The sequence below is a fragment of the Nerophis lumbriciformis genome, linkage group LG19, assembly GCF_033978685.3.
Source record: "Nerophis lumbriciformis linkage group LG19, RoL_Nlum_v2.1, whole genome shotgun sequence".
Taxonomy (NCBI): Eukaryota; Metazoa; Chordata; class Actinopteri; order Syngnathiformes; family Syngnathidae; genus Nerophis; species Nerophis lumbriciformis.
The window spans coordinates 6,937,105-6,961,188 of record NC_084566.2 but is presented as its reverse complement, the minus strand read 5'-3'; the positions used below and the strand labels follow the sequence as shown (position 1 = coordinate 6,961,188).

The window sequence follows — 24,084 nt, the reverse complement described above, 5'->3', positions numbered from 1 at the left end:
TATCCATATATAAAGCGCACCGGGTTATAAGGCGCACTGTCAGCTTTTGAGAAAATTTGTGGTTTTTAGGTGCGCCCTATAGTGCGGAAAATACGGTAAACTGAAATTCCCTCCCGTTCGTCGCGCCCCACCTGTCATGTCTCTATTCCCCACCAGTGGGGCGCGCCCCACACTTTGAGAAACGCTGGCTTAACCAGTGCACTCTATAGCCTGGAAAATACGTTACTTACAGCATGTATATTAAATGCTTCTTGGAAGTTTTTAGTGGGCTTTATAGACGAAATAGATCATATTCCCATTACCTGCATTGTCAGCTGCTTCTTACGAGCAGTTTTTCAGAAAAGGGAAAAACGTGTTCTTGTCTCACATAAGGATTGTGGATGATAGGCAAATCCTTCAAAAAAGTGCGGTTCCTCTTTAAATCCTATCAAAATCTCATAAAATGTCTTAAATACGACTATGGAAGGTCTTAGAATATATGAATGTTATTCTTTTCAAAGCAAATGCATAATCTTCAGTCTTGCTTTTTAATGTTTTGATTTTTCAGGGCACTATTCATATTTTAAAAACGGAATTAAAAAGTACCGGTGCAGCTCGGTCAGACTTTATCGAGCACAACCAGCTTTGCTGTGCGCATGCCATGCTATGTTACAGCAAAGCTTAGGTAGTTCAAAGACAGCAAACTGAAAGAAACTACCAGTACTGTTTTTTTGTGATTTAGATTACTTAGATCAGGGGTGCCGAAATCTTTTGCGTCTAAAGGCCAAAGTTAAAATGTGTTTAACACGGCGATTTTAAGCTCACAGTCGCACCATGACTGAGGAGTTTAGCCCCCAACGATCATATATGAGATAGTGGAGTTTGTCACGTTCAATAGAGAGCAGAGACGGTGTGGCACGGTTGGTAGAGCCGCCATGCCAGCTACCTGAGGGTCCCTGCTTCGATCCGCCATCCGAGTCACGTTCCTTGTGTCCTTGAGCAAGACACTTCACCGTTGCTCCTGATGGGCCATGGTTAGGGCCTTGCATGGTAGCTCCCACCATCAGCGTGGGAATGTGTGTTTGAATTTGTGTGTGAATGGGTGAATGTGGAAATAGTCTCTGAAAGTGCTTTTGCCAGCAACCTGAGGGTCCCTGCTTCGATCCGCCATCCGAGTCACGTTCCTTGTGTCCTTGAGCAAGACACTTCACCGTTGCTCCTGATGGGTCATGGTTAGGGCCTTGCATGGTAGCTCCCACCATCAGCGTGGGAATGTGTGTTTGAATTTGTGTGTGAATGGGTGAATGTGGAAATAGTCTCTGAAAGTGCTTTGAGTACTTGAAGGTAGGAAAGTGCTATACCCATTTACCATTTAGCATCTACAGTAGTTAGCCTTGTGGACATTTTATCAATGATTGTGTGAGCTTGAAAGTATGATTTTCTATTAAATTTTGAAGCCAAGCTTTAACAGGCCAAACAAACGACTTGGCGGACCGCAAAGCACCCCTGATCTAGATATTACAGTTTTTATAATGTCATAGCACTTCTTAGCCCCGGCGGCCTCATTAGGTTACGGCGGTGGCCAATACGTAGCTCTGTGTATTGTGATGTAGATTTCAGGCCAGATCGCTCATCCCTAAACAGAACCCTTAACTCAAAGTTTGTTTAATTATACTTAATATGTAAATTTGTACAAAGCCTCCTACATTTTCCTTAAATGTGGATTCTTTGAACTGTAATATCCAGGTAATTTTTATTACTGTGTCACCTAATACACTGTTGTGTAGTTAATCCTAACCCCATCAACCACTTGTGATTACCCTCAAACCTTATAACTTTACCTTCCCCTATATTCTCCCCCCTCACTCTGCAGTACTATTTTTTCTACCATCAAATAACTTCCTGTCTCTCACTTAAACTGCACTGTTGGGGAAATGGGTAGACCTCTGTACCACACCAAAGGTTCTGTGTCTACAAATCTGATTACAATGACTAATTTACAATAACTGTGTGCTTAATTGTACTTAATTATTTTTCATTTCACTAACTCTGTGTCTTTACTCTTTCCAGTGTAAAGGTAACGCTAAGGTCCTCTGTAATCCTTTGGATATTCCTCATAAAAGTGGACACTTCGGATCTAAAAAGGAAAACAATTTTCCTCCTCCTAAACCATTGGACATTTGTGACTTTTCCGATGTTTGTTGCCCAGTGCTGCTAAATCTTTTAACACTTTTCAATTGGCACCCAAATCCGGCCCGGGAATAACACCATACCATACAGTACTGGGAGACAAACCTCTAAAAACGCAAGAATGATCTTGTTATATGAAGGAAGTTGGACCACCCATAGCACATTGGCAGATCCTTGTATTGACATATAAACCTTGCTAGCAAACATAGCACACTGGGGTCCAAACTTGTGATTTTCATAACTGAGGCGTTCCTAAAGGCACCCCTTTAAGTCTTCTTCTTTTTGACAATTTTTTTTGGAATGTGATTTATGTAACTAAGGTGTTGATGTAGCTTGTTTACTTCAGATGCAGTCAGTAGTAATTTGTTCAACTTTTTTTAGTTCTACTAGTAGTGTTCCTCAAGGTTCCATTTTAGGTCCTCTTTTTTTTTTAATCATTTGGGCTATTTAACTTTAGGCCAGAAAGTTCAGTTAAAAAAAGAAAAAAGAAAAAAAGACAATTTGCAGCATATTCCTAAAAATACTAGAATGCTGTCATAGAGATGACCTTTGAGGAGCTTTTTTGCGGAAGGTCTTTCAAAACATCAGAGCGCTCCTGTAACTGACAAAATAAGTAGACCAAAATCAAATGTACAGGAGGTTCTCCAGAATATGAAAAAATGAAACTAATAGTTAAGAGAGTTCAGCTTTCTGGATATGTGGCCCCTAAAACAATTTAGTTGAATATCCCTGGTTGATATCTTTGTTGAAATAATGTTTTCGGTAAGGTAAATTGTAAAATATTGTATTATTGCCCATTTTCTTTGTCTCTGGCAAAAGTAGTAAATGTTGTTTTAATTTAGTTTTTTTGGCAACAGTTTATGTCAATGTCAACCAGCCCGAGGAGCGTAGAAATAAATTGGATCTGCTGTATTAGGTTCTTGCCTCTCGGTTTGTTGTCCACCTATAATGATTTGACAAGCAGGCCAAAAAATTATACATTTCCAAAGTTGTGTTGTAGATATTAGATTTAGACTGCCCTTTTATTGTCATTCAAATTTGAACTTTACAGTACAGATAAGAACGAAATTTTGTTGCATTAACTCGTTGTAGTGCAGGATAAAAGAGCAATAAGGTGCAGATATAAATAGATTACTGTACAGATAAATATATTGCACTTTTGCATATGTATCCATGATTATGGATGTATGTTATATTGTCTTTATATATATATATATATATATATATATATATATATATATATATATATATATATATGTGTGTGTGTATATATATATATATATATATATATATATATATATATATATATATATATATATATATATATATATATATGTGTATGTATGTATATGTGTTTCCCTTTTTAAAATGTTTACTGTACATGGGGCCTATTGTTATAATGCATTAGTGTGCTTGAGGTTAATTTACTTATTTTGAGCAGTGAGGTTTTCATTAATGACTAAAGCAATAGCTGGAGCAATCTTTCACTTCAAGAGGAATGATGTACAACATTTTTTACCTCACTATTACATTAAAGTGCAAGGTAACAGCCTTGAAGCGAATTCAAAAATAGTTCTCCAAAGGCGTATACAGCACACCAGCCGGGGGAGACGAAAAGGGAGAACTCAGGGTTTCGGCAAAAAGTATAAAAACAGCAAGAAGCGATACTTAGCGCGAGAGGAATAAACTCCAGAGGAGAGGCAGGAAGATGGACAACTCCAGAGTAGCAGCAATCCAAGACCTTACTGCCACTAGCCTCCACCTTAAATATGGTGTAGATTAGTGATGGGATGCAGGTGTGGGTCGTGGCTCCGCCCAGCTGTAGTAACTAAGGAAAAAGAAAACAAGATTAGGACCAGCCAAAAACAACAAATAAATCAGATGGCAAGCAAAGTGTGACACAGGGATCCTAATAAATTGTTATTTGGATGGTAAGCTAATCTACAACTTCTCCCCCTCTATTACCATTGCATTCACCATTATAATATTATTTCATTTTGTCTCCTTGCCTTGTCTTTCCTGTTTGCATGCAGTTGTTTTGTAATGTGTCGTTTTCACCTATGAATCTTAATGTATTTATGATTCAAAAGACACAGTATTATTGCTCTTTCCATTCATCTTCTTGTATATTTCAGCTAGACATAGCTAAATATTAAATACGCAACAAATGACAAAGAATTCCAAAACTGTAACACAAAGGTAGAATTTTAATGTCTATTGTATATTTTTCACTTACTTTACAATTTGACCCCCTTTGCTAGAAAAGGGCACATGCCTAAGATGCTCTCATCCCAGGTTTTTGAACAGTTACAAATTTGTCATGATGTATATCCAAGCTTACTTATACCTTTTGCGAGTTTCAACTTATGTACTGTACATTAGGGCTGGCCGATAATTAAGTAATGGAAACTGACCCATAGAGCTTGTCACCGACGTAAAACTGCAGTCTCGGTTATTAGTATATGTTTTGGTTACAATAAGGATGCCATCGACCAAAAAGTAGAGTAGTAGATTTGTGGGATAATTGTGTTTTAACCGATATCAAGGTCAATTAAACATTAACTGTGATTTTCATCTTTGCTGTAATCGCCCGCCCGTAAAGTACATCCACAAATGCAAATTTATTGTAAAAGAGGCTTCCAAATTAATTGGTTTGATATTCTATCCCTAATATAGTATTTTTATTCAAACAACTGCTGCATTCATATTTTTTGGACTGAATTTGAATAAGTTTTATTAGCTGTGAAAAGTTGGATGGAAATGAGCTACTCTTTTTTTTTAATACTTATATCATACTCCTTGCTCATGTTTTAAAGGGTAACTGCACTTTTTTTTGGAATACCTACGTGAGACAAGAACACATGTCTTTAGCTTTTTTGGCTAAATCTTAACTTGCTAGTACGAGCCAGCTAACAATGTAGATAATGGGATTCATCTATTCTGCCTATAAAGCCCCCCATTTACATGCCGTGACCTGCATATTAACCAAGCTATAACGACATTGCCGAGGAATTGCTTTTAGTAACACAACGCCTTGCTCACTAAGCTAACTACTGTACCTACTACTGCTGCTGCTAAATTTCCTCTGATATTAAATGAATTCTACGTTGTAAATCATGCCTTACACTTGTATAGTAGAAGGTTGCCAAGCGTAAGCCGAGAAGTTGGTCAACTTTGAAATTCAATTTAGACCCAAAGACATCGCTAGGAAAATGCAGCAAGTTGCTCGTCAACAATGCAAGTAATTGGAATTTGATATATTGTGCCTATAAAGCGCTCCAAAAAAACATTCAAAAAATTCCTACATTTTATATGCATGCTGTAAGTATATATGTATTGTAGTAACAGACACATTCATAATAACATGTAATATTTACTTATTTTGGTCATTTTAAGCATTACTGTAAATTATTTCTTGGGCGCATTGTTTTAACAGAGCGCATCACAACATTCACTATTTCCTTCAACAATAACAACTATTACTAATCATGGCAGACTTCATGAGAGCCAACCTTGGGACAAATGATGATACAGAACCTTATATTTTGGAGCCTGAATATTCAGAGGATGATCTGCAAGTTTTAGAAGCGGGGTGCTCAGCAGATCCAGCTATATTGAAACACTAAGCATCATGCGGCAATATTGCTAAGTGCTAAACAAGAAGTACAAACCACAAACATGACGAAACAATCACCGTACAATACCTGCTCTCACTGAGATGAGGACTAATGGGATGTTTATAGCTTTTAGCACAAGACTTGTGCAATCTGTGTAGATGATGAATTCACCCTGATCGTCACTCTTCAGGTTAAAAAAAAAGAAGAAAGAAGCTGTTGTCAAACGAGCATCTTGCTGTGTCTTCCGTGCGAGTGTAAGTCAGATTTCAAAGTTGACCAACTTCTCAAAGTATGGCCACAACCTTCTAATATACAAGGGTGAGGCATGATTAAAAATCTTACAAAAACTTTTACCAACTCAGAGGCAATTTTCAAGATTCAAGATTCAAGATTGTTTATTGTCATATGCACAGTTAAACAGACAGTTTGCCGTACAATCAAAATCTTACTTTGCTTGTCCACCCTTCAACAAGTCACACGGTTTTGCAACAGTAGTTGTTAGCTTACGCTTTCGTGAACAAGGCTTTGTGTTACAAAAGTACTTCCTCGGCATTAACTCTTACACAACAATGTTGTTATAACTTGAGTAATATGCAGGTCACAGTATGTAAATTGAGTGTTGTTAGAAGTGTTTGTATGTTGTATAGATTAATCCCATCAGCTAAATTGTTCGCCGCTTCTTACGAGCAGTTTTGTACAATTCAGACTGTACAAAAAAAAGAAAGACATGTACCGTATTTTTCGGAGTATAAGTCGCACCGGAGTATAAGTCGCACCTGCTGAAAATGAATAAAAATAAAAAAGGAAAAAAACATATATAAGTCGCACTGGAGCCCGGCCAAACTATGAAAAAAACTGCGACTTATAGTCCGAAAAATACGGTATTCTTGTCTCACACCAAGATTGTAAATGATAGGCAATATTCCAAAAAAGTGCAGTTTCCCTCTAAACTGTTTTGTCATACTAATTTCCAAGTGATGATGCGTTTCACTTTATAGTGGTCATGTTCAGCATGCTTTTATGACATTATTTGTCGGCTTACATCTTAAAATTGCATGTCAATATTCAAGGATTTTTTGCCATTCTTGTTTTCTCCCAGTAAGGCTTTATAAGAAGATTCCTAGAGAAACAAAACAGACAAATATTGACAAAATAGATGTTTATTAACATTGCTCTTGCGTTGTAGGCCCAGAAGAGGAGGCAGCTGAAGATGCCAGTCAAGAAGGAGGTGGTGATGCAGCTGCTGAGTCGGAGACTGAGACGGAAGCAGTTGTAGAAATTGTTGCCGAGGTTGCTGTGGTGGCAGAGGAAGTTGCGGAGGCCGCCCAAGAAGTGCAGGCTGACGCAGACGAAGTGCCCCAAGTAGTAGAAGATGTTGAGGAGACTGCCCATGCCATTGCCGAACAAGTTGCTGCTGAGGACCCTGAAAGCAACGGTATGACTTCCTCTTCTAATGAAGATACAGCTACCTCTGAAGCTTGAGGCCCTTCCTTCACATTCAGGAGGACACACATACATGCACACACTCAGGGTTACATTGCTGCTAGCAGGGCTTTTAATCACTGTCTTTAAAGAAAACCTAAATTCACATGAATTTAGTGTTGTAGTGTTCTTATTTATTTATTTAAGGGGGTGTAAGAGGGAAGGGAGCGAACCGGGCAGTATTTTCTCCCCTCACTGGTTTCCTTCACACAAGAATTATGTGCAGCGCATATCAGTTTCAACAATAACTACCATTTCCAAGCCTGGTTGGTAATCTAACTGGTTAAGAGTTACGACAGTGTGGGCGCTCAGTTGCAGTTATGGGTGAAATAAATCTGATCAGACTAAATGTCAACATTTCATATTGATTCACTTTGCAAGACAAATATAATGTATAGTCTATGTATTACCTGCTTAATGACAAAAAGCTTTGTGTGGATGTACATTTCCTAGGTAGATTAAGCTAAAGAAATGACTTGAATCGTAATCAATTTCTTATGTACATTGAGGAAAATAAGTATTTGATCCCTGCTGATTGTGCAAGTTCACCCTCTTACTAAGATTGGAACTGTCCATATTTTTGAAGGTGTATTGTTAAGGAGATGGACAGAATATAAAATAATTTTAGAAAAATTACCATTAAATACACATTTTTATTCGATTTGTATTTGATTAAGGTTAACACATATTGTATGTCCAAGTTAAAGGCGACTTAGTACTTTTTTTCTAGAAACCCTTGTTTGCAAGCAAAGAGGTCAGGAGTTTCTTGTAGATGGTCACCAGGGTTGCACACATCTTAAGATCCCGAAACAGAATATTTTCACCTCTATGTTTGACAGTACGGCTATTGTTGTTAGTATCATACTCAGCATTTATCTGCCTCTAAATACGTTGAGTCCAGTTGACAGCAACCATCCATTTTCTTCCGTTTATCTGTGTCTGGGTAGCAGGGGCAACAGTCTTAGTAGAGAAGACCAGACTTCCTAGTCTCTGTCCACCTCCTTCAGTTCTTAGACCAGCTGCTTGACATAATCATTCCAGGGCCTCCTCCCGAGTGGGTATGCCTGTGAAGTGAAGTGAATTATATTTATTTAGCGCTTTTCTCTAGTGACTCAAAGCGCTTTACACAGTGAAACCCAATAGCTAAATTACATTTTTAAACCAGTGTGGGTGGCACTGGGAGCAGGCGGGTAAAGTGTCTTGCCCAAGGACACAACGGCAGTGACTAGGATGGCGGAAGCGGGGATCGAACCTGAAACACTCAAGTTGCTGGCACGGCCACTCTACCAACCGAGCTATACCGCCCCATGCCTGGAAATCCTGATCATGGAGACATTTAAGGGACATATAGACTGGATTCCCGAGCCTCACTAAATGGCCCCTACTGATGTGAAGTAGTGGCTCTACTCTGGGCTTCTCCTGGACTACCAAGGTCCTTACCTCTTTGGGCAGGGCTATTCAACTAAATTCTTCTTGCGGCTACATTTCCAGAAAACTAAGGACCGGCATGCCAGACGTCTTCCATCACTATCATTCTTATTTTTGGAACCAGCATTCTTTGTAGTGGGAATTTTTTGTCTATTTTGTGTGTCTGAGTTACAAATTTCAGAAAAAAATTGCCCCTTTTATCCATTAGTGTCCAAAGCAGTGAACGTTGTTTTTTAGGAGGTTACAATATCAATGCAAGGATATGCCTTTGTGTTTCCACTGGTCCATATTCCTCTATACAATAGGACTGCTCTGGTGTTTTTATTGTATTTAAATTGCTGCAAAAATATTAATCTCTCCAAAGTTTTGAATTAAATTTAGGCGCTGGTCTAGTGTCATTCCCTGGCTAGATTTGGCCTGTGGACCAACAGTTTAAAACCCTGTTTTAAGGTGAGTCCAGCTTTCCTGTGGAAGAAAGTAATTTTGGTCTATTTCATCTGCAATTTTTATCTTTGGGTCACCACCATACCCATCCATCTATTTTCTACCACTTGTCCCTTTCGGGGTTGCGGAGAGTGCTGGAGCCTATCTCAGCTGCATTCAGGCGGTAGGCGGGGTACACCCTGGACAAGTCGCCACCTCATCGCAGGGCCCACCACCATACCGCAAGCCTCTAACCTTGGGTGATTGTAGGAACGTACACTGACTGGTTAAGAGTTTTGCCTTCCAACTCTGGTCTCTTTTCAACATGATGGCTGGGTCCGGTGCAACGAATTGACTATTTAGATCATAGGTCAGCAAACCATGGGTCCGGAACTGTATGCAATTCTTCAGCCTTTAGTCTTCAGAAGAGATACTATCATTCCTCCATGACCTCAACATTCAGGACGGTCCCTTCATGATTACTGAGTTTGCTAAGGTGAAAAGCACGCTGAGAAGAGGGTAAAAGTGCTGGGCTGGATGGCATACCCCCAGAAATCGTAAAGAAGTCGTAAAGAATCATCTTTGAGTTCTGCAAACTTGCCCTGCTAGGCAACAACCTGCCTGACATGTGGTCTCTTTCCAACATCATCCCAGTGCCCAAATCTGGAGACCTCTCGAAGCCAGACAACTACCGGGGCATCAGCCTGACCTGTATCACCACAAAGGTCTACAATCATATGATACTGAACCGCATCCGGCATGCCATCAACCCTCATCTGAGGGAAAACCATAATGGCCTTTGAGAGGAGAGAACCACACTAGCCCAGATCCTGGCCCTGAGGAGACTAATCGAGGAGGTGAAGAAGAACAACCTGACGGCTATATTGTGCTTTATTGACTTCAAAAAGGCATTTGACTCAATACACTGAGGCACAATGATGAAGATTCTGAAGGCCTACGGTGTCCCTCCCAACTTGCTTCGGGCAAAAGAGGCAATGTATGCAGGAACACAGGCCAAGGTGGTGTCCCCTGATAGCGACAGTGAGGAGTTTGACATCCTGGCCGGGGTAATGCAAGGAGACACCCTAGCCCCCTTCCTTTTTGTCATAGTCTTAGACTACGCGCTCAGGAAGGCCATCAATGGACGTGAGCAGGATCTTGGCCTTACCATTACACCAAGGAGGTCAAGAAGACACCCCTGCAGTAGTCTTGACAGACCTAGACTACGCGGACGACATCAGCCTGCTCTCTAACCACATGGAGCAAGCAGAGGAGCTCTTGAGCAGAGTGGAGTCAGAGTGCGCCAAGGTTGGCCTTCGGCTGAATGCCAAGAAAACTGAGGTGATCACCTATAACGTCCAAGCGGAACACCCACCGCTCACAACAACAGGAGGCACTGCTCTGAAGGAAGTCAATGATTTCAAGTACCTGGGCTCAAGGGTCAACTCAACAGAGCAGGATCTAAAAGTGAGGAAGGCACTTGCATGGAGGGCTATGAACGGCATGGCCAGTGTGTGGAACTACAATCTTACCCGACAAATCAAACTCAGCTTCTTCTACGCGACTGTGGAATCTGTTCTCCTATATGGCAGTGAATGCTGGACCCTGAAGCCAACCCTGCAGAAGTCTCTAGACGGGTGCTACACCAGAATGCTACGTGTAGTGCTCAACATCAGCAAGAGTACACATGTTCCCAACGACAATCTGTATGCTGGAGTACACAGTGAGTGACAACATAGCAGCCAGGAGAATGAGACTAGCAGGACACTGCCAAAGACACCAAGAGCTGCCAGCCAGCAAACTGGTACTGTGGGAGCCAACACATGGGCACCGGTCACAAGGACATCCCACTGTAACATATGTGGATGTACTCAAGAATGATGCGGGAGCACAAAGCACCAACGAGCTGGCCAGATGATTGGATAACCGGGATGACTGGAGACAACGATGGAAGGCTCGTCTGAGGACGACCTAGAGAGAGCCTCCTTGTTGAGGCTCTCTCTGCTGAATTCTGAGATTACCGTATTTTCCGCACTATAAGGCGCACCTAAAAACCACAAATTTTCTCAAAAGCTAACAGTGCGCCTTATAACCCGGTGCGCTTTATTACGATTCATTTTCATAAAGTTTAGGTCTCGCAACTACGGTAAACAGCCGCCATCTTTTTTCCCCGTAGAAGAAGCGCGCGGTGCATGCTGGGATATGTGACGTTTCATTTCCATTTGTGTGTTTATGTAAAGACCCCAAATGGCTCCTATTAAGTGTGTTGTCTGTCTAATTATAAATAATGCAGACGAGGCGTGTTAACTGAGTTCTCAACGTTTTCTCACAGCGTGCTCATAACCACATTCGAACTCCCAGCATACAACATCGCTTCTCAGGGCTACTGCGCATGCTCGTAACTATCGTTGCATGCTGGGTAGTGTAGTTGTTATATTTGCTAGCTCATAACAGCACATTGAGAGACGCGCTTAATTCAATACTCGCCGTCATTCCGGGTGGTTTGACAAAAGACCTCCAGCCGCTAGATATTGGTGTCAACAGGGCATTCGAAGCTAGACTGCTAACTGCGTGGGAACTTCTCAGGGCTACCGCGCATGCTTGTAACTATCGTTGCATGCTGGGTAGTGTAGTTGTTATATTTGCTAGCTCATAACATCACATTGAGAGACACGTTGACACGCTTAATTCAATACTCGCCGTCATTCCGGGTGGATTGACAAAAGACCTCCAGCCGCTAGATATTGGTGTCAACAGGGCATTCGAAGCTAGACTGCTAACTGCGTGGGAACTTCTCAGGGCTACCGCGCATGCTCGTAACTATCGTTGCATGCTGGGTAGTGTAGTTGTTATATTTGCTAGCTCATAACAGCACATTGAGAGACACGCTTACCGGGTAATTCAATACTCGCCGTCATTCCGGGTGGATTGACAAAAGACCTCCAGCCGCTAGATATTGGTGTCAACAGGGCATTCGAAGCTAGACTGCTAACTGCGTGGGAACAATGGAAGACAGAAGGCGAACACACCTTCACTAAGACGAGTAGGCAGCGCCAGACGACGCCAACATCTGCCAGTGGATCGTAAATTTGCCCAACTTTTCACTTCGGACACCGAAGACGAAGGATTTACGAATGAAGAATAACTTCAGAAAGTAAGCGCTATGTTTATTTTGTGTGTTGTGACATTAACGTTCGAGCAACATTATGTTGCTATTGCGCTGCACTATTTTGAATTTTACTATGTTTGTGATTGCACATTTGCGTACATTTTGGGAGTGAACAGAGTTGTTAGAACGCTGGTTTTTAATATATTATTAAAGTTTGACTGACCTATCTGACTGTTTTTTTGACATTCCCTTTAGCGCAGCGTAGGCGCGGCTTATAGTCCGGGGCGGCTTATTGGTGGACAAAATTATGAAATATGTAATTCATAGAAGGTGCGGCTAATAATCCGGTGCGCCTTATAGTGCGGAAAATACGGTAAGTGTGAAGGAATTGTGTATCTTTGATAAAACAGATTCATAATATCTGACTTTCTGCAATGCCGTAAATGTGTGCAGTGCCTGAGACATTTAGTGTGCTATTTTGTGAGAACAGGGTTTAATAGTTAAAGTGAAGATGTTTTTAGTTGTGTACAATTCAATTATTGCTATTTTTGGTAATAAAGTGTCACCCTTAGTAAGAATGATTGGTGCACTACATCCTATTATTACAACTGTGACCTCAATTAATGTTTGCATTACTTAAGATGTTTTTGGGGGGATATTGCTAGAGTAAGTTGGTGTTCTTATTTGCTTAAATGTAGTATGTGGGCCCAATGTATGTTAAATTTCATATGGTCTCATAAGGAATTTTTTGAATTATGGAATTGTTCTTTAGTGTAAGATAAGTGCAAAATGGCTCTTTTTACAGTAAAGGTTCCCGACCTCTGTTTTAGCTGCTTTGCCAATTTTCTTATCAATGTAGTAGTGAAGCATTGATAAGAAGTATTGGGGTAGCCTTCCTTAACTCATGAACAAACTCCTTTGATATTTGAAGTCCTTCACCCTTGGGAATATTTCACTGACAACCTGGAGGGTTTAATCCATCCTTTTCCTGCATAGAACTATTAGAGTTGATGCCAAAGAGCTCAATTTTTGTCTGATCTGACCACATCACATTATCTCAAGTCTTGTTTGTTCAGTGACTTCAGATAGACCTGTGCATGAGTAGGGAGACTTTGATGGCACTGCAGGATCTCAATTCAATACAGCAAAGTGTGTTACTAATGGTGACGGTGGACCCAACTCCCTTTTAAGATAATTAATCAACTCCTCCCTTATAATTCTGGGCTTATCCCTCACCTTTCTTACAATCATCCTCACCTGACCAGGTAAAATCATGCATGGAGATTGACTTGTATTTCTTCCATTTCTCAATCATTGCACCAATCGTTGTCTCTTTCTTACAGAGCTTCTTGATCATGGTCTTTAAAGTCATTTCAGTCTTGTTCCTGAGGTACATTGGCAGCTTTACAATCTTCCCAATGGTGCAGTAAATAGGAGATAATTTCTGTGTTTCTGTGTCTTTTCCACATTAGATGAGTATGTTTCTAATAATGTGTGGACACATTGGACATAGTGGGGCTCAGAATGCTTTCTCAGTGTTTGGGGAGATCATGTATTTATTCCAGTCAAATTACGATACAAATTAACTTATAATATTTATTTATTGTTTTCCCCCTGGATTTGTCCTAAACATTTCTCAGTTACAATAAACTGTACACAATTTATCTTTGTAAAGGGGTAACTTATAAAATCAGCAGGGATTCACAAGCTCATTTTCTCCACTGAACATAAAGCTGCCTATGCAATTTGAATAGCTGAGAAACTGTGTAACCTTTTTTTTCATTTTCCCAATCAAGTAGATAGAGTAGGTGGACTTATTTACCTTTTGTATTTAAGGTAATGTGCTGCAACATGTTTTTCCTTTACCAAAATTCAAATTGTATGTTCAATTTATATCCCTACCATATGTGATCATATATTTATTTTGCATATAACTGGATATTGAGCGCTGTGAACAACCATGAAATAAAGCGGATATAATCCCACAAAGAATTACTACTGTCATTCATTTTTTTCGTTGTTTTTGAGTGATTGTTTGGGATTTTCCAATAGACGTTTAAAGTTTTTTTGGGGCCAATTTCTTCAATCAAATACACATTGCATGTACACTATGGACATGTTCCCCATGTATCGCTTTGTATGTTGCTGGTTTAAAAGATTTGCCACTTGCTCACCTGGGTTACCAAACTCATGTAGTATGAACTGAATAGAACAATATACAACTTCAGCATCAGTGATGTTTGGATGGCTAAATTTTATGTTGCAGTGCTGCAGACAGTATCCCCTACGCCGGAGATAACTGAAGTAAGGGAAGAAGCAGTGTGTGCTGAAGTTGCTGATGAGGCAGCACCAGAGGATATACCCCCTCCACCAGAAGAAATTAGATCCATGGATGAATGTCCACCTGTGATACTGGAATACAAGGAGGCAGATGAAGACATCTCAGGGACAACAAAAGCTGTACCAGTAGTGGAGGAGCTTCCAACACTATTAAACCTTGCACCAGTGATTGAGGAAGTTCTCATACCTGTAGGGGCTACACCAATACTTGAGGAGGCCGCAATTATTTTGGAAGCTGCACCTGCAATAGAAGAAACGTCTACAGTAGCGGAGGCTGCAACTGCAGAAGAGGTTGCACCAGTGGTTGAGGAAGTTCTCATACCTGTAGAGGCTGCACCAATGCTTGAGGAGGCTGCAATAATTTTGGAAGCTGCACCTGCCATTGAAGAAACCCCTACGCTAATGGAGGCTGCTGCTGCAGAAGAGGTTGCACCAGTGGTTGAGGAAGTTCTCATACCTGTAGAGGCTGCACCAATGCTTGAGGACGCTGCAGTAATTTTGGAAACTGCACCTGCCATTGAAGAAAACTCTACACTAGTGGAAGTTGCAACTGCAGAGGACGTTGCACCAGTAGTTAAGGAAGTGCTTGCACATGTTGAGGATGTCTTGGCTGCATCTGTGATTGAGGAGGCCCCATTATCAGTTGTGTCACAAGTTGTGGAGGAGGATCCTACCCTGATAGATGAACTACCAGTAAATGAGGTGGCTCTCGCACCATTTGCGGCTTCACCACTGTTTGAGGAGGCCCCTGTGACTGCAGACGCAGCACAAACCGTTAAAGAACCATTGGCAGAAGTGATTGAGGAGGCCCATGCACCAGTAAAGCTAGCCTCAGTTGTTGAGGACTCCACGTTACCAGTACAGACTGAACCAGTCATTGAAGATGTTCCTCCAACAGAGGAGGCTGCTGTAGAATCAAATATCAACCTAACCAGCCTGATAGCGGGAGACGCATCGCCAGCTCCAGTGGAGACCCGAGAAGAAGAACCCAAACGGGAGTTCATTGTTGTGGTTCTGGAAGGAACACCTAAGGTAGATAAATCACCTAGGGTTCTAGGAGTGGCACCAATAAGTGGAAGAATTATCCCAGCTCCAGAAGATGAGGTATGTGTTTTTGTTCTTCCTAAATAACTGATTTTAGACAGTTGAAGATATGTTTTGTTTCGGAGATAGTCTAATACACTTACATTGCCATTGTGGGCAAATACATTTGTCACCCCAGAAATGTGTTGCTTCACCTATACCTTGTAAGGTGGGGAAATTAGTATTTGCTGATTGTGTTGTTCACCCCCTTACAAAGATATTAAACATGCCTACATTTTATGATAATTTTAGTAAAAATACAGACCTAATGAAAAATAAAATCCTGAAAAAATAAAGTAACCGTAAGTAAAGGTTCTAGAGTAATTTGTATTGATTAAAGTACCAGTAGAGTGGAAAAACAAGTTGATTGTATACTGTATGCTTGATTGTGTTCCATTGTAACCATTAAACCATATTTAATCGTATTCACGATCCACAAAGTATGTAAAAACATAGTTTAAACATCACAAAATGCCACAAATTCAGTCAGCCATATAACATATTCCACTCCGAACGTCTTTGGTAATTTCCATAGATTGACGTCGCAGGAGGAACTGTTCTGCACTCTGACCATATTATCAGATCAGTCATACTGGAAATATGCAAAAATTAGAGAGAGATGTGCTGTCTATAATTCACAATCCTTATATAAGATATGAACACATGTTTTTCTTTTTTCTATGCATTCTAAGTTGTAAATAAATACATAAAAGGTTCGCTAACAATGTAGTCAACGGCCGCATTTTTTTTTGCCCACAAAACCCTCTAAATAACTGTTCAAAACCCACCAACAATACTCTTTATGCATATCGTAACCTGAATATTAAACAAATATTAGAAGTTGGTCATCTGCGACATTCAATTTATACCCGGAGATGGAGACAAACACACACAACCGAAGACGATGTCTGCAGGGAGACTTTTTCTTGTTAACCCTTCATGTGCGTCATGATTAATTCCTATTTATTATGTTTGTAGTTTGTATTTCTTGTTTAGCACTTAGCAATACTGCTACATGATGCTTTGTGTTTTACTAAAGCTGAATCTGTTAAGCAAAGCTTCTAAAACTTGTAGCTCATCCTCCTTATATTCAGGATCAACAATATAAAGTTCTGGATCATAATTTTGCCCAAAGTAATTGTTGACTCTTACAAAGTCTGCATGATTTGCATTGTTGTTGGTGATGAAGGCATCTGTGGTCCCTACCTCTACGTCATGCGATGTCTACTTCCTCATCTTCTCTCAAAATGGCTCGGAATCTCCATGAGATTGATACTATTTTGATCATATGTATTTATTCGCAAACTTTGGAAGTCTTTTGGTGTCATGAATCAGATATATATGATAAAAGCTTCAATATAGAGGCAACTTATTTTTTCACTCCACTGGTACATTAAGGGAAATACATATTCAATGCTCAAATGATGAACAAGCAGTCTGACGCCCACAGACCGGGTATGTGCACACAATTAGTCCTAGCCCTTTCAAGAAATTAGCCTACCCAATCTCATCTAGTTATGTGGATAAAAGAAAGCTGTCTCTTCCATTCAAACCGCTCCACCAACACAGCAAGACCAAAGCACTGTCAAAGGACCATTGTAGACCTGCACAAAACTGGAATGGACTACAAGACCATCAACAAGAAGCTCTTTGAGAAAGAGACCACTATTGATATAGTAATTCAGCAATGGAAGGAATACAAAAGTAACAGTCAATTGCCGTGCCTCTGGAGCTTCATACAAGATTCCACCTGGTGAAGTAAGGATGATTGCGAGAAAGCTGAGGGACCAGCCCAGAATACTAAATATTAATCCAACATCATCCAAGTGAAAACATTCTGCTTTTGGGTTGATTCCCTGATCGATGTCTTCCCTGGTGACCAATTACAAGAAATGTCTTACCTCTGATCTTGCCAACAAGGTTTTCACACACTAGGTACTACGTTGCAATAGGATCAAATACTCAGTTCCTTCGATAGATGTTGTTTCAGGATTTTATTTTACAATCTGACTCTGTTACAAAAAAGCTACCATTCATTTCTGTCCTGTACATATAATTGTAAAATCAGCAGGTGAGCAAATATTCCCTAATTGTATATGATTCTAGCTCTGAAGGAACAGTTAAGAGCAGTGGTCCCCAAACTGCAGCCCGCGGGCCGGATCCGGCCCCCCAGCATCCAAAATCCGGCCCACGGGAAGTCCCAAGTAGAATTTTTTTTTTTAAATGTATTTATTTTTTTAAATCTTTCCTTTCTAATCCATTTGCTACCGCTTGTTACTCTCGGTGTTCCCTAGCCGCTCAGGCAAATCATATTGTCTAAAAATGAATTTTCCCATCAATAAAAAGACAATGTGTGTGTTATATATATCCATCCATCCATTTTCTACCGCTTATTCCCTTTGGGGTCGCGGGGGGCGCTGGAGCCTATCTCAGCTACAATCGGGCGGAAGGCGGGGTACACCCTGGACAAGTCGCCACCTCATCGCAGGGCCAACACAGATAGACAGACAACATTCACACTCACATCCACACACTAGGGCCAATTTAGTGTTGCCAATCAACTTATCCCCAGGTGCATGTCTTTGGAGGTGGGAGGAAGCTGGAGTACCCGGAGGGAACCCACGCAGTCACGGGGAGAACATGCAAACTCCACACAGAAAGATCCCGAGCCTGGGATTGAACCCAAGACTACTCAGGACCTTCGTATTGTGAGGCAGATGCACTAACCCCTCTGCCACCGTGAAGTGGCAGAGAGGTTATATATATATATATATATATATATATATATATATATATATATATATATATATATATATATATATATATATATATATAATACACACAGCCCGGCCAAATTTTTTTAACCCAATGCGGCCCACGAGTCAAAAAGTTTGGGGACCCCTGGTTAAGAGGATGACCTTTTGTCTGTTCGAGCATATTTTTTTACAAAGTTATGAACTCAACCTTATCAAACATCTATTGGATGAACTAAAGATTACCAATTTTTTCTGACATTCCAAATGCTTGGAATGTGGCAAAAATTCCCACAATTTGAAGACTGAAATAGAAACTGTTTGGGCTGCTGAGGGAGCACCAACGACACATCTTATTCCCTAAGTGTAATAGTGATGTGACATCACTGTTATATTTATATTTGTGCTACACTTTCCTGTTTTGACTGTGAGATCATGGAGAAAAATAACACTGATCTTTGTTTCTGGTACTCAGGACAAGCGGAGTCTTCTTAGGATGCAAATGCAGTAGTTCTAAGGTACTGAACTTTAAATATTATAATAGGTTGTGGAGGTTAAAAATGAACTGCACTTTTGTGAAATTTTCCTGTCGTTCACAATCATTATGAAAGACATGACGACAGATGGATTTTTTAATGTATTCAAAATATTAAATAAATGCGATCAAAAGTCCGCTTACAATGGAGCCTATGGGACCCATTCAATTCTGCCTATAGAGCCCCTAAAAAACATCCAAACACCTCCATTAGGGTTTTATATACATGCTGTAAATATATATGTAATATAGTATCAAGCACATTTATAATATTTACGTATTTTGATCATTTTAAGCATACGTGGTGCATTGATTTAAAAAACGCATAACGTTTGATTTTTTTGCTTTCTTCATTACTGATTTCTGCTCACTGCAGACTTTATGAAAGCAAAGAAACATAATAAAACATCACTTACTGTACAATGTCTGCTGTCATTAGGATGCCGACTGCTGAGATGTTCATATATTCCCATTTAGATGAAGAATGACTCATAATCCTCACAAAGAAACGGGGGTGGAGGTTCGGGGGGGATGGGAGATGGGGGGGGGGTGCAGGCTCTTTTTGTGTCGTCCTCCGCGCCTGTTGGAGGTCCTATATGGCTGTGTACCAACTTGTCGGATTACCTCCTCAGACGTCTCATGTCCAGATGAGAGGGATGATTTATGATCTACAATAAACTTCCAGGGAGCAAGAAAGCGAGGAAGCAGCAGACCACTCAATGATGTAAACATAGGGACACAGGAAGTGATCAGGGCGTCGTTATGAATAGTTTGTCTGCTTTAGCGCTATTTACAGTAGTTTTTAACCTGGGTTTGATCGAACCCTAGGGGTTTGGTGAGTCGGCCTCAGGGGTCCGGTGAAGCCTCCGCCGCGGAGGTCAAGATACACCCGACTCATCGTGTAAATAAAAACTTCTCCCTATCGGCGTATTACGGATATGGCAACAGCAGAAGTCACACTGATTTTCAGGTGTGTAATTTGTTGTGAGTTCATGCACTGTGTTGGTTTTGTTTTTTGAACAAGGTGATGTTCATGCATGGATCGTTCTGTGCACCAGTAAAAAAAGATATAACTTTGTCTTGAATTTGAAAATGTATGATTATTTTTTTTCACTAAAGAAGGGTTCAGTGAATGTGCATATGAAACTGGTGGGGTTTGGTACCTCCAACAAGGTTAGGAACCACTGGCTTATAATAACAATACTAATACTTGGTTAATATTCAAGTCACAAAATGTAAATTGAGAATTGTTGGCGGTTTTTGTATGTTTGTTTATCGGACTTTATGGGCAAAATAGTGGAGCTCCCCTATAAGCAAACTTTTATTTATGTTTATTTAATATTTAGAATGCATTAAAAGAAGTCCATCCATCTTCATGTCTTTCATAATCATTGTGAACGATAGGGAAAATTCCCAAAAAAGTGAAGTTCCTCTTTAAGTACTTAAAGGGGTCATATGAGTTTTTGCTTGTGGTCTACATAACATGTAATGGTGGTTATCTAGTCAAACTGTTGCAAAGATTATGTGTTACAGTTAATCTTCAAGCCGCTTACTGACCGTCTCTTCAGAAGGCGCTATTTCCGGGCAGTCATATTTACATGCCAAAGTCCTCCAGACCAAGCCCCCCTCCCACTGCATCTCCACCCTGTCAGCCATGTTGTAGTTGTTAACGCTTCCATATGGAAGATATAAGTTAGAACTTTACACTACGTTTTATTCGAAATAGCAACAGGGGAGGGTGCATTTACCCACAACAAGAGTTTAGAAAAAAAGAAGGAATTTATTGACTACAACTTTGGACTACAACTGGAAAAAAAGGCAAAGCTCTTCATGTAAAACTAGCATGTATGGAGATATCTACTGACGTAACTAAGGCAAAAAACATTACTAATGTCTCAAATTCCATACGGCTCATTTGGAGCAAGTTTGGAAAAAGGCAAGTTTTTTTTTTTTTTTTTTACAAATATCCTTGCCATGCCTCCATTGTTTGATTTCACCTTTTCGGGTCTTCTGGGGATCCCAAATACACAAAAACAGTCCATAATAGGACCCCTTTGAAGTACTTAGCTTCTTACTGGGAAAAAATGTGTATTTGAATTGATAGTTAGAATACTAATAAGGAACATTTCTATTCTTTATCACACAGGTAACATTTCCTGAATGACAACTTCCTGTGTAACAGAAGAAGAGGGGTGTGCCTTTTTCAACTTGTTTTTCCTTTTATGCACAAATGGAATCTGAAAAGGGTGTGCTATATTTACAATGTGAAAAATACATTAAATAGTTATTACCTGTACACTGTAGGTGACAATCCAAGTCTAGGGAGCACTTAAAGGGAAAGGTCTTTAGTGAACCAGTGAAGACACTTCTGAGCCATTTATTTTACTGTTCGATACTTTACTAACTCGTGAACACTCCTTGTATATGTTCATCCTTTCTCCCATCAGCCATGTGATATGCTTGTACGGTGTTCTCTACCTACTGTACAAATCATTCCAAGTTCAAAACTGTTTCACTTTGGTTTGTCTTTGACAGCTGCCATGACTTTGTAGCAAATTCACCTACCTCAAATGTTCCTCATTTCCACAGACCTCATCCATGTCAAACACATTTTAAAGCAACAAAACACTGCGCTACGCTGCTATCATCTTTAGTTGTCACACTATAATACGCAATATGAGGGGTGGCTCAATACACACACACACACACACACACACACATATATATATATATATATATATATATATATATCCATCCATCCATCCATTTTCTACTGCTTATTCCCTTTGGGGTCGCGGGGGGCGCTGGAGCCTATCTCAGCTACAATCGGGCGGAAGGCGGGGTACACCCTGGACAAGTCGCCACCTCATCGCAGGGCCAACACAGATAGACATACTGTATATAGGTACATGTGGATTACCGTATTTTTCTGACTATAAGTTGCTCCGGAGTATAAGTCGCACCGGCCGAAAATGCATAATAAAGAAGGAAAAAAACATATATAAGTCGCACTGGAGTATAAGTCGCATTTTTTGGGGAAATGTATTTGATAAAACCCAACACCAAAAGTAGACATTTGAAAGGCAATTTAAAATAAATAAAGAATAGTGAACAACAGGCTGAATAAGTGTACGTTATATGACGCATAAATAACCAACTGAGAACGTGCCTGGTATGTTAACGTAACATATGGTAAGAGTCATTCAAATAACTATAACATATAGAACATGCTATACGTTTACCAAACAATCTGTCACTCCTAATCGCTAAATCCCATGAAATCTTATATACGACTAGCCTCTTACGTGAATGAGCTAAATAATATTATTTGATATTTTACGGTAATGTGTTAATATTTTCACACATAAGTTGCTCCTGAGTATAAGTTGCACCCCCGGCCAAACTATGAAAAAAACTGCGACTTATAGTCCGAAAAATACGGTATATGTATATATATATATACACATATATTTATATGTATATGTGTGTGTGTATATATATATATATATATATATATAATTATATATATATTATATTTTTGAATAAAAATATATAGGGCATGTTGTGTGTGTATATATACATATATATATATATATATATATATATATATATATGGCATTTTATATCATATATCTAAGATCAAGAAACTTGGAATTCATTAAATTTGGCACTCAGGGTTTTTTAAACATATAACCATGGAATGCAATCTGTCCTATTTTGAACATAAATTCAATTAAAAAGTGTATTTTTCTAGACAACCTTAACCATTTGATGGAAATGTGTATGTGTTGTATGGATTTACATCATTTTTGAAAATTTTTAATCTCAACAATTCAAATGAAAACACAAAGCCCTTCCTGCAAGGTTCCCTTTCTGAGCAGAAGGTATTGTTAGATAAGGATCACTTTTATTCACGGTAACAATAAGTGAGTGTGGCTGCGCAGGTGGGAGTGTCAAAGCAGGGAGTTGGGAATGTTTTAATTGATTAGACTTTTTTTCTCTGCAATTAATTGTCTTTAAATTTATATGAACAATGATCCAACAAACTGAAAAAAGGAGGCAGAAGTCAGCGATGCACACATTGAGCGACACACAGGAGCTCTCTCAAGTTTACGTACCTGTCACTCCAACGAGAAGGACCCGCCCCTGTCGCTGCGGGGCCAATCACAGGCAACCTCACTTTGTAGTCACGTGTTTGGATGTAAAATAGTACCGGTAGTAGTTTTGTAACACACCAATAGGAGAGCAAATTGCCCATCCTCCACCTCAGGAAAGAAGCCAGATACAGTCTATAAGTATTCCCTGCTCCATCTGTTCACCAATTTGGAGGGTTGAAGCAGGTTTGCAGCAAGTGCAGAATAGAATGTGACGACATGCCAGTAACGATGTATGTTGAAGAAATGTCTGTAAACACTTGAATCAGAAGTTACAGCTTTGTTGGTATAGTTTACATGTTAGTTCTAGTTCTATTTCCTCATTTTGCACGTTCCATTATTACTATCCTTCAGTGTTTTATGTCCTTGGTGCTAAAAGCAATTGAAAATAAAACATGGTATTTCTTCTATTGTTACAGAATAAAAGGAGTTGAAAATATGCGTAGACTCTTTACTTTCTAACCTTATTTTAAAATGTCTGATACCTAAACAAAGGTACTCAAATTTATCAAAGTATTTTTAATTATGCAAGAAGCAGACCATACAGCAGTGACGTGCGGTCACTGCATTTCCTTTTGACATTAAAGTCTTGTTTTCCTGCGCTACGCCTGCCATCTCTGCGTCTTAGGGTTCCCCACCAGCAGTTCCTGACAGGGGGACGTCTAGAATCCGTCCCTAAAGGGGGGTGGGGGGTGTACTGTGACGATCGGTCACTTCACGTCTGGTGGTGTTTCCTAGGTTTGTGTTTATTTCCTGTGTAGCGCTCTTATGTTTGGTTCCTTTTCCTGCTTGTCTCCCTGAGCGCGATTTACCCTCACCTGTCGCTGATTGGCAGCCTGGCCACACCTGTTGTCAATCAGCTGGCTGCTATTTATGCCTGCCTCGCCCTCCAGTCAGGGCTCAGTGATTGTTTCCTGTTCCTGTTTTCCCTGCATTTCCTTTTGACATTAAAGTCATGTTTTCCTGCGCTACGCCTGCCAATCCTGCATCT

General features: G+C 40.0%; 1 protein-coding gene across 2 annotated transcripts in view; it reads left to right on the top strand.

Moving 5' to 3' along the window:
* The window catches only part of mgarpa (mitochondria localized glutamic acid rich protein a), a 46,123-nt gene extending 22,591 nt beyond the window's left edge, over window positions 1-23,532 (top strand). The window contains exons 5-8 of one of the 2 annotated variants that reach the window (XM_061979631.2): window positions 6,973-7,221; window positions 14,495-15,672; window positions 18,880-18,922; window positions 21,086-23,532. In XM_061979631.2, the coding sequence (XP_061835615.1) occupies window positions 6,973-7,221; window positions 14,495-15,672; window positions 18,880-18,915 (1,463 nt within the window). In that variant the 3' untranslated portion in view covers window positions 18,916-18,922; window positions 21,086-23,532. Of the gene's footprint in view, window positions 1-6,972; window positions 7,222-14,494; window positions 15,673-17,757; window positions 18,362-18,879; window positions 18,923-21,085 lie in introns of those variants that run through there. The other variant, XM_061979632.2, reaches the window with a different exon arrangement.
* Window positions 23,533-24,084: the final 552 nt, after the last annotated feature.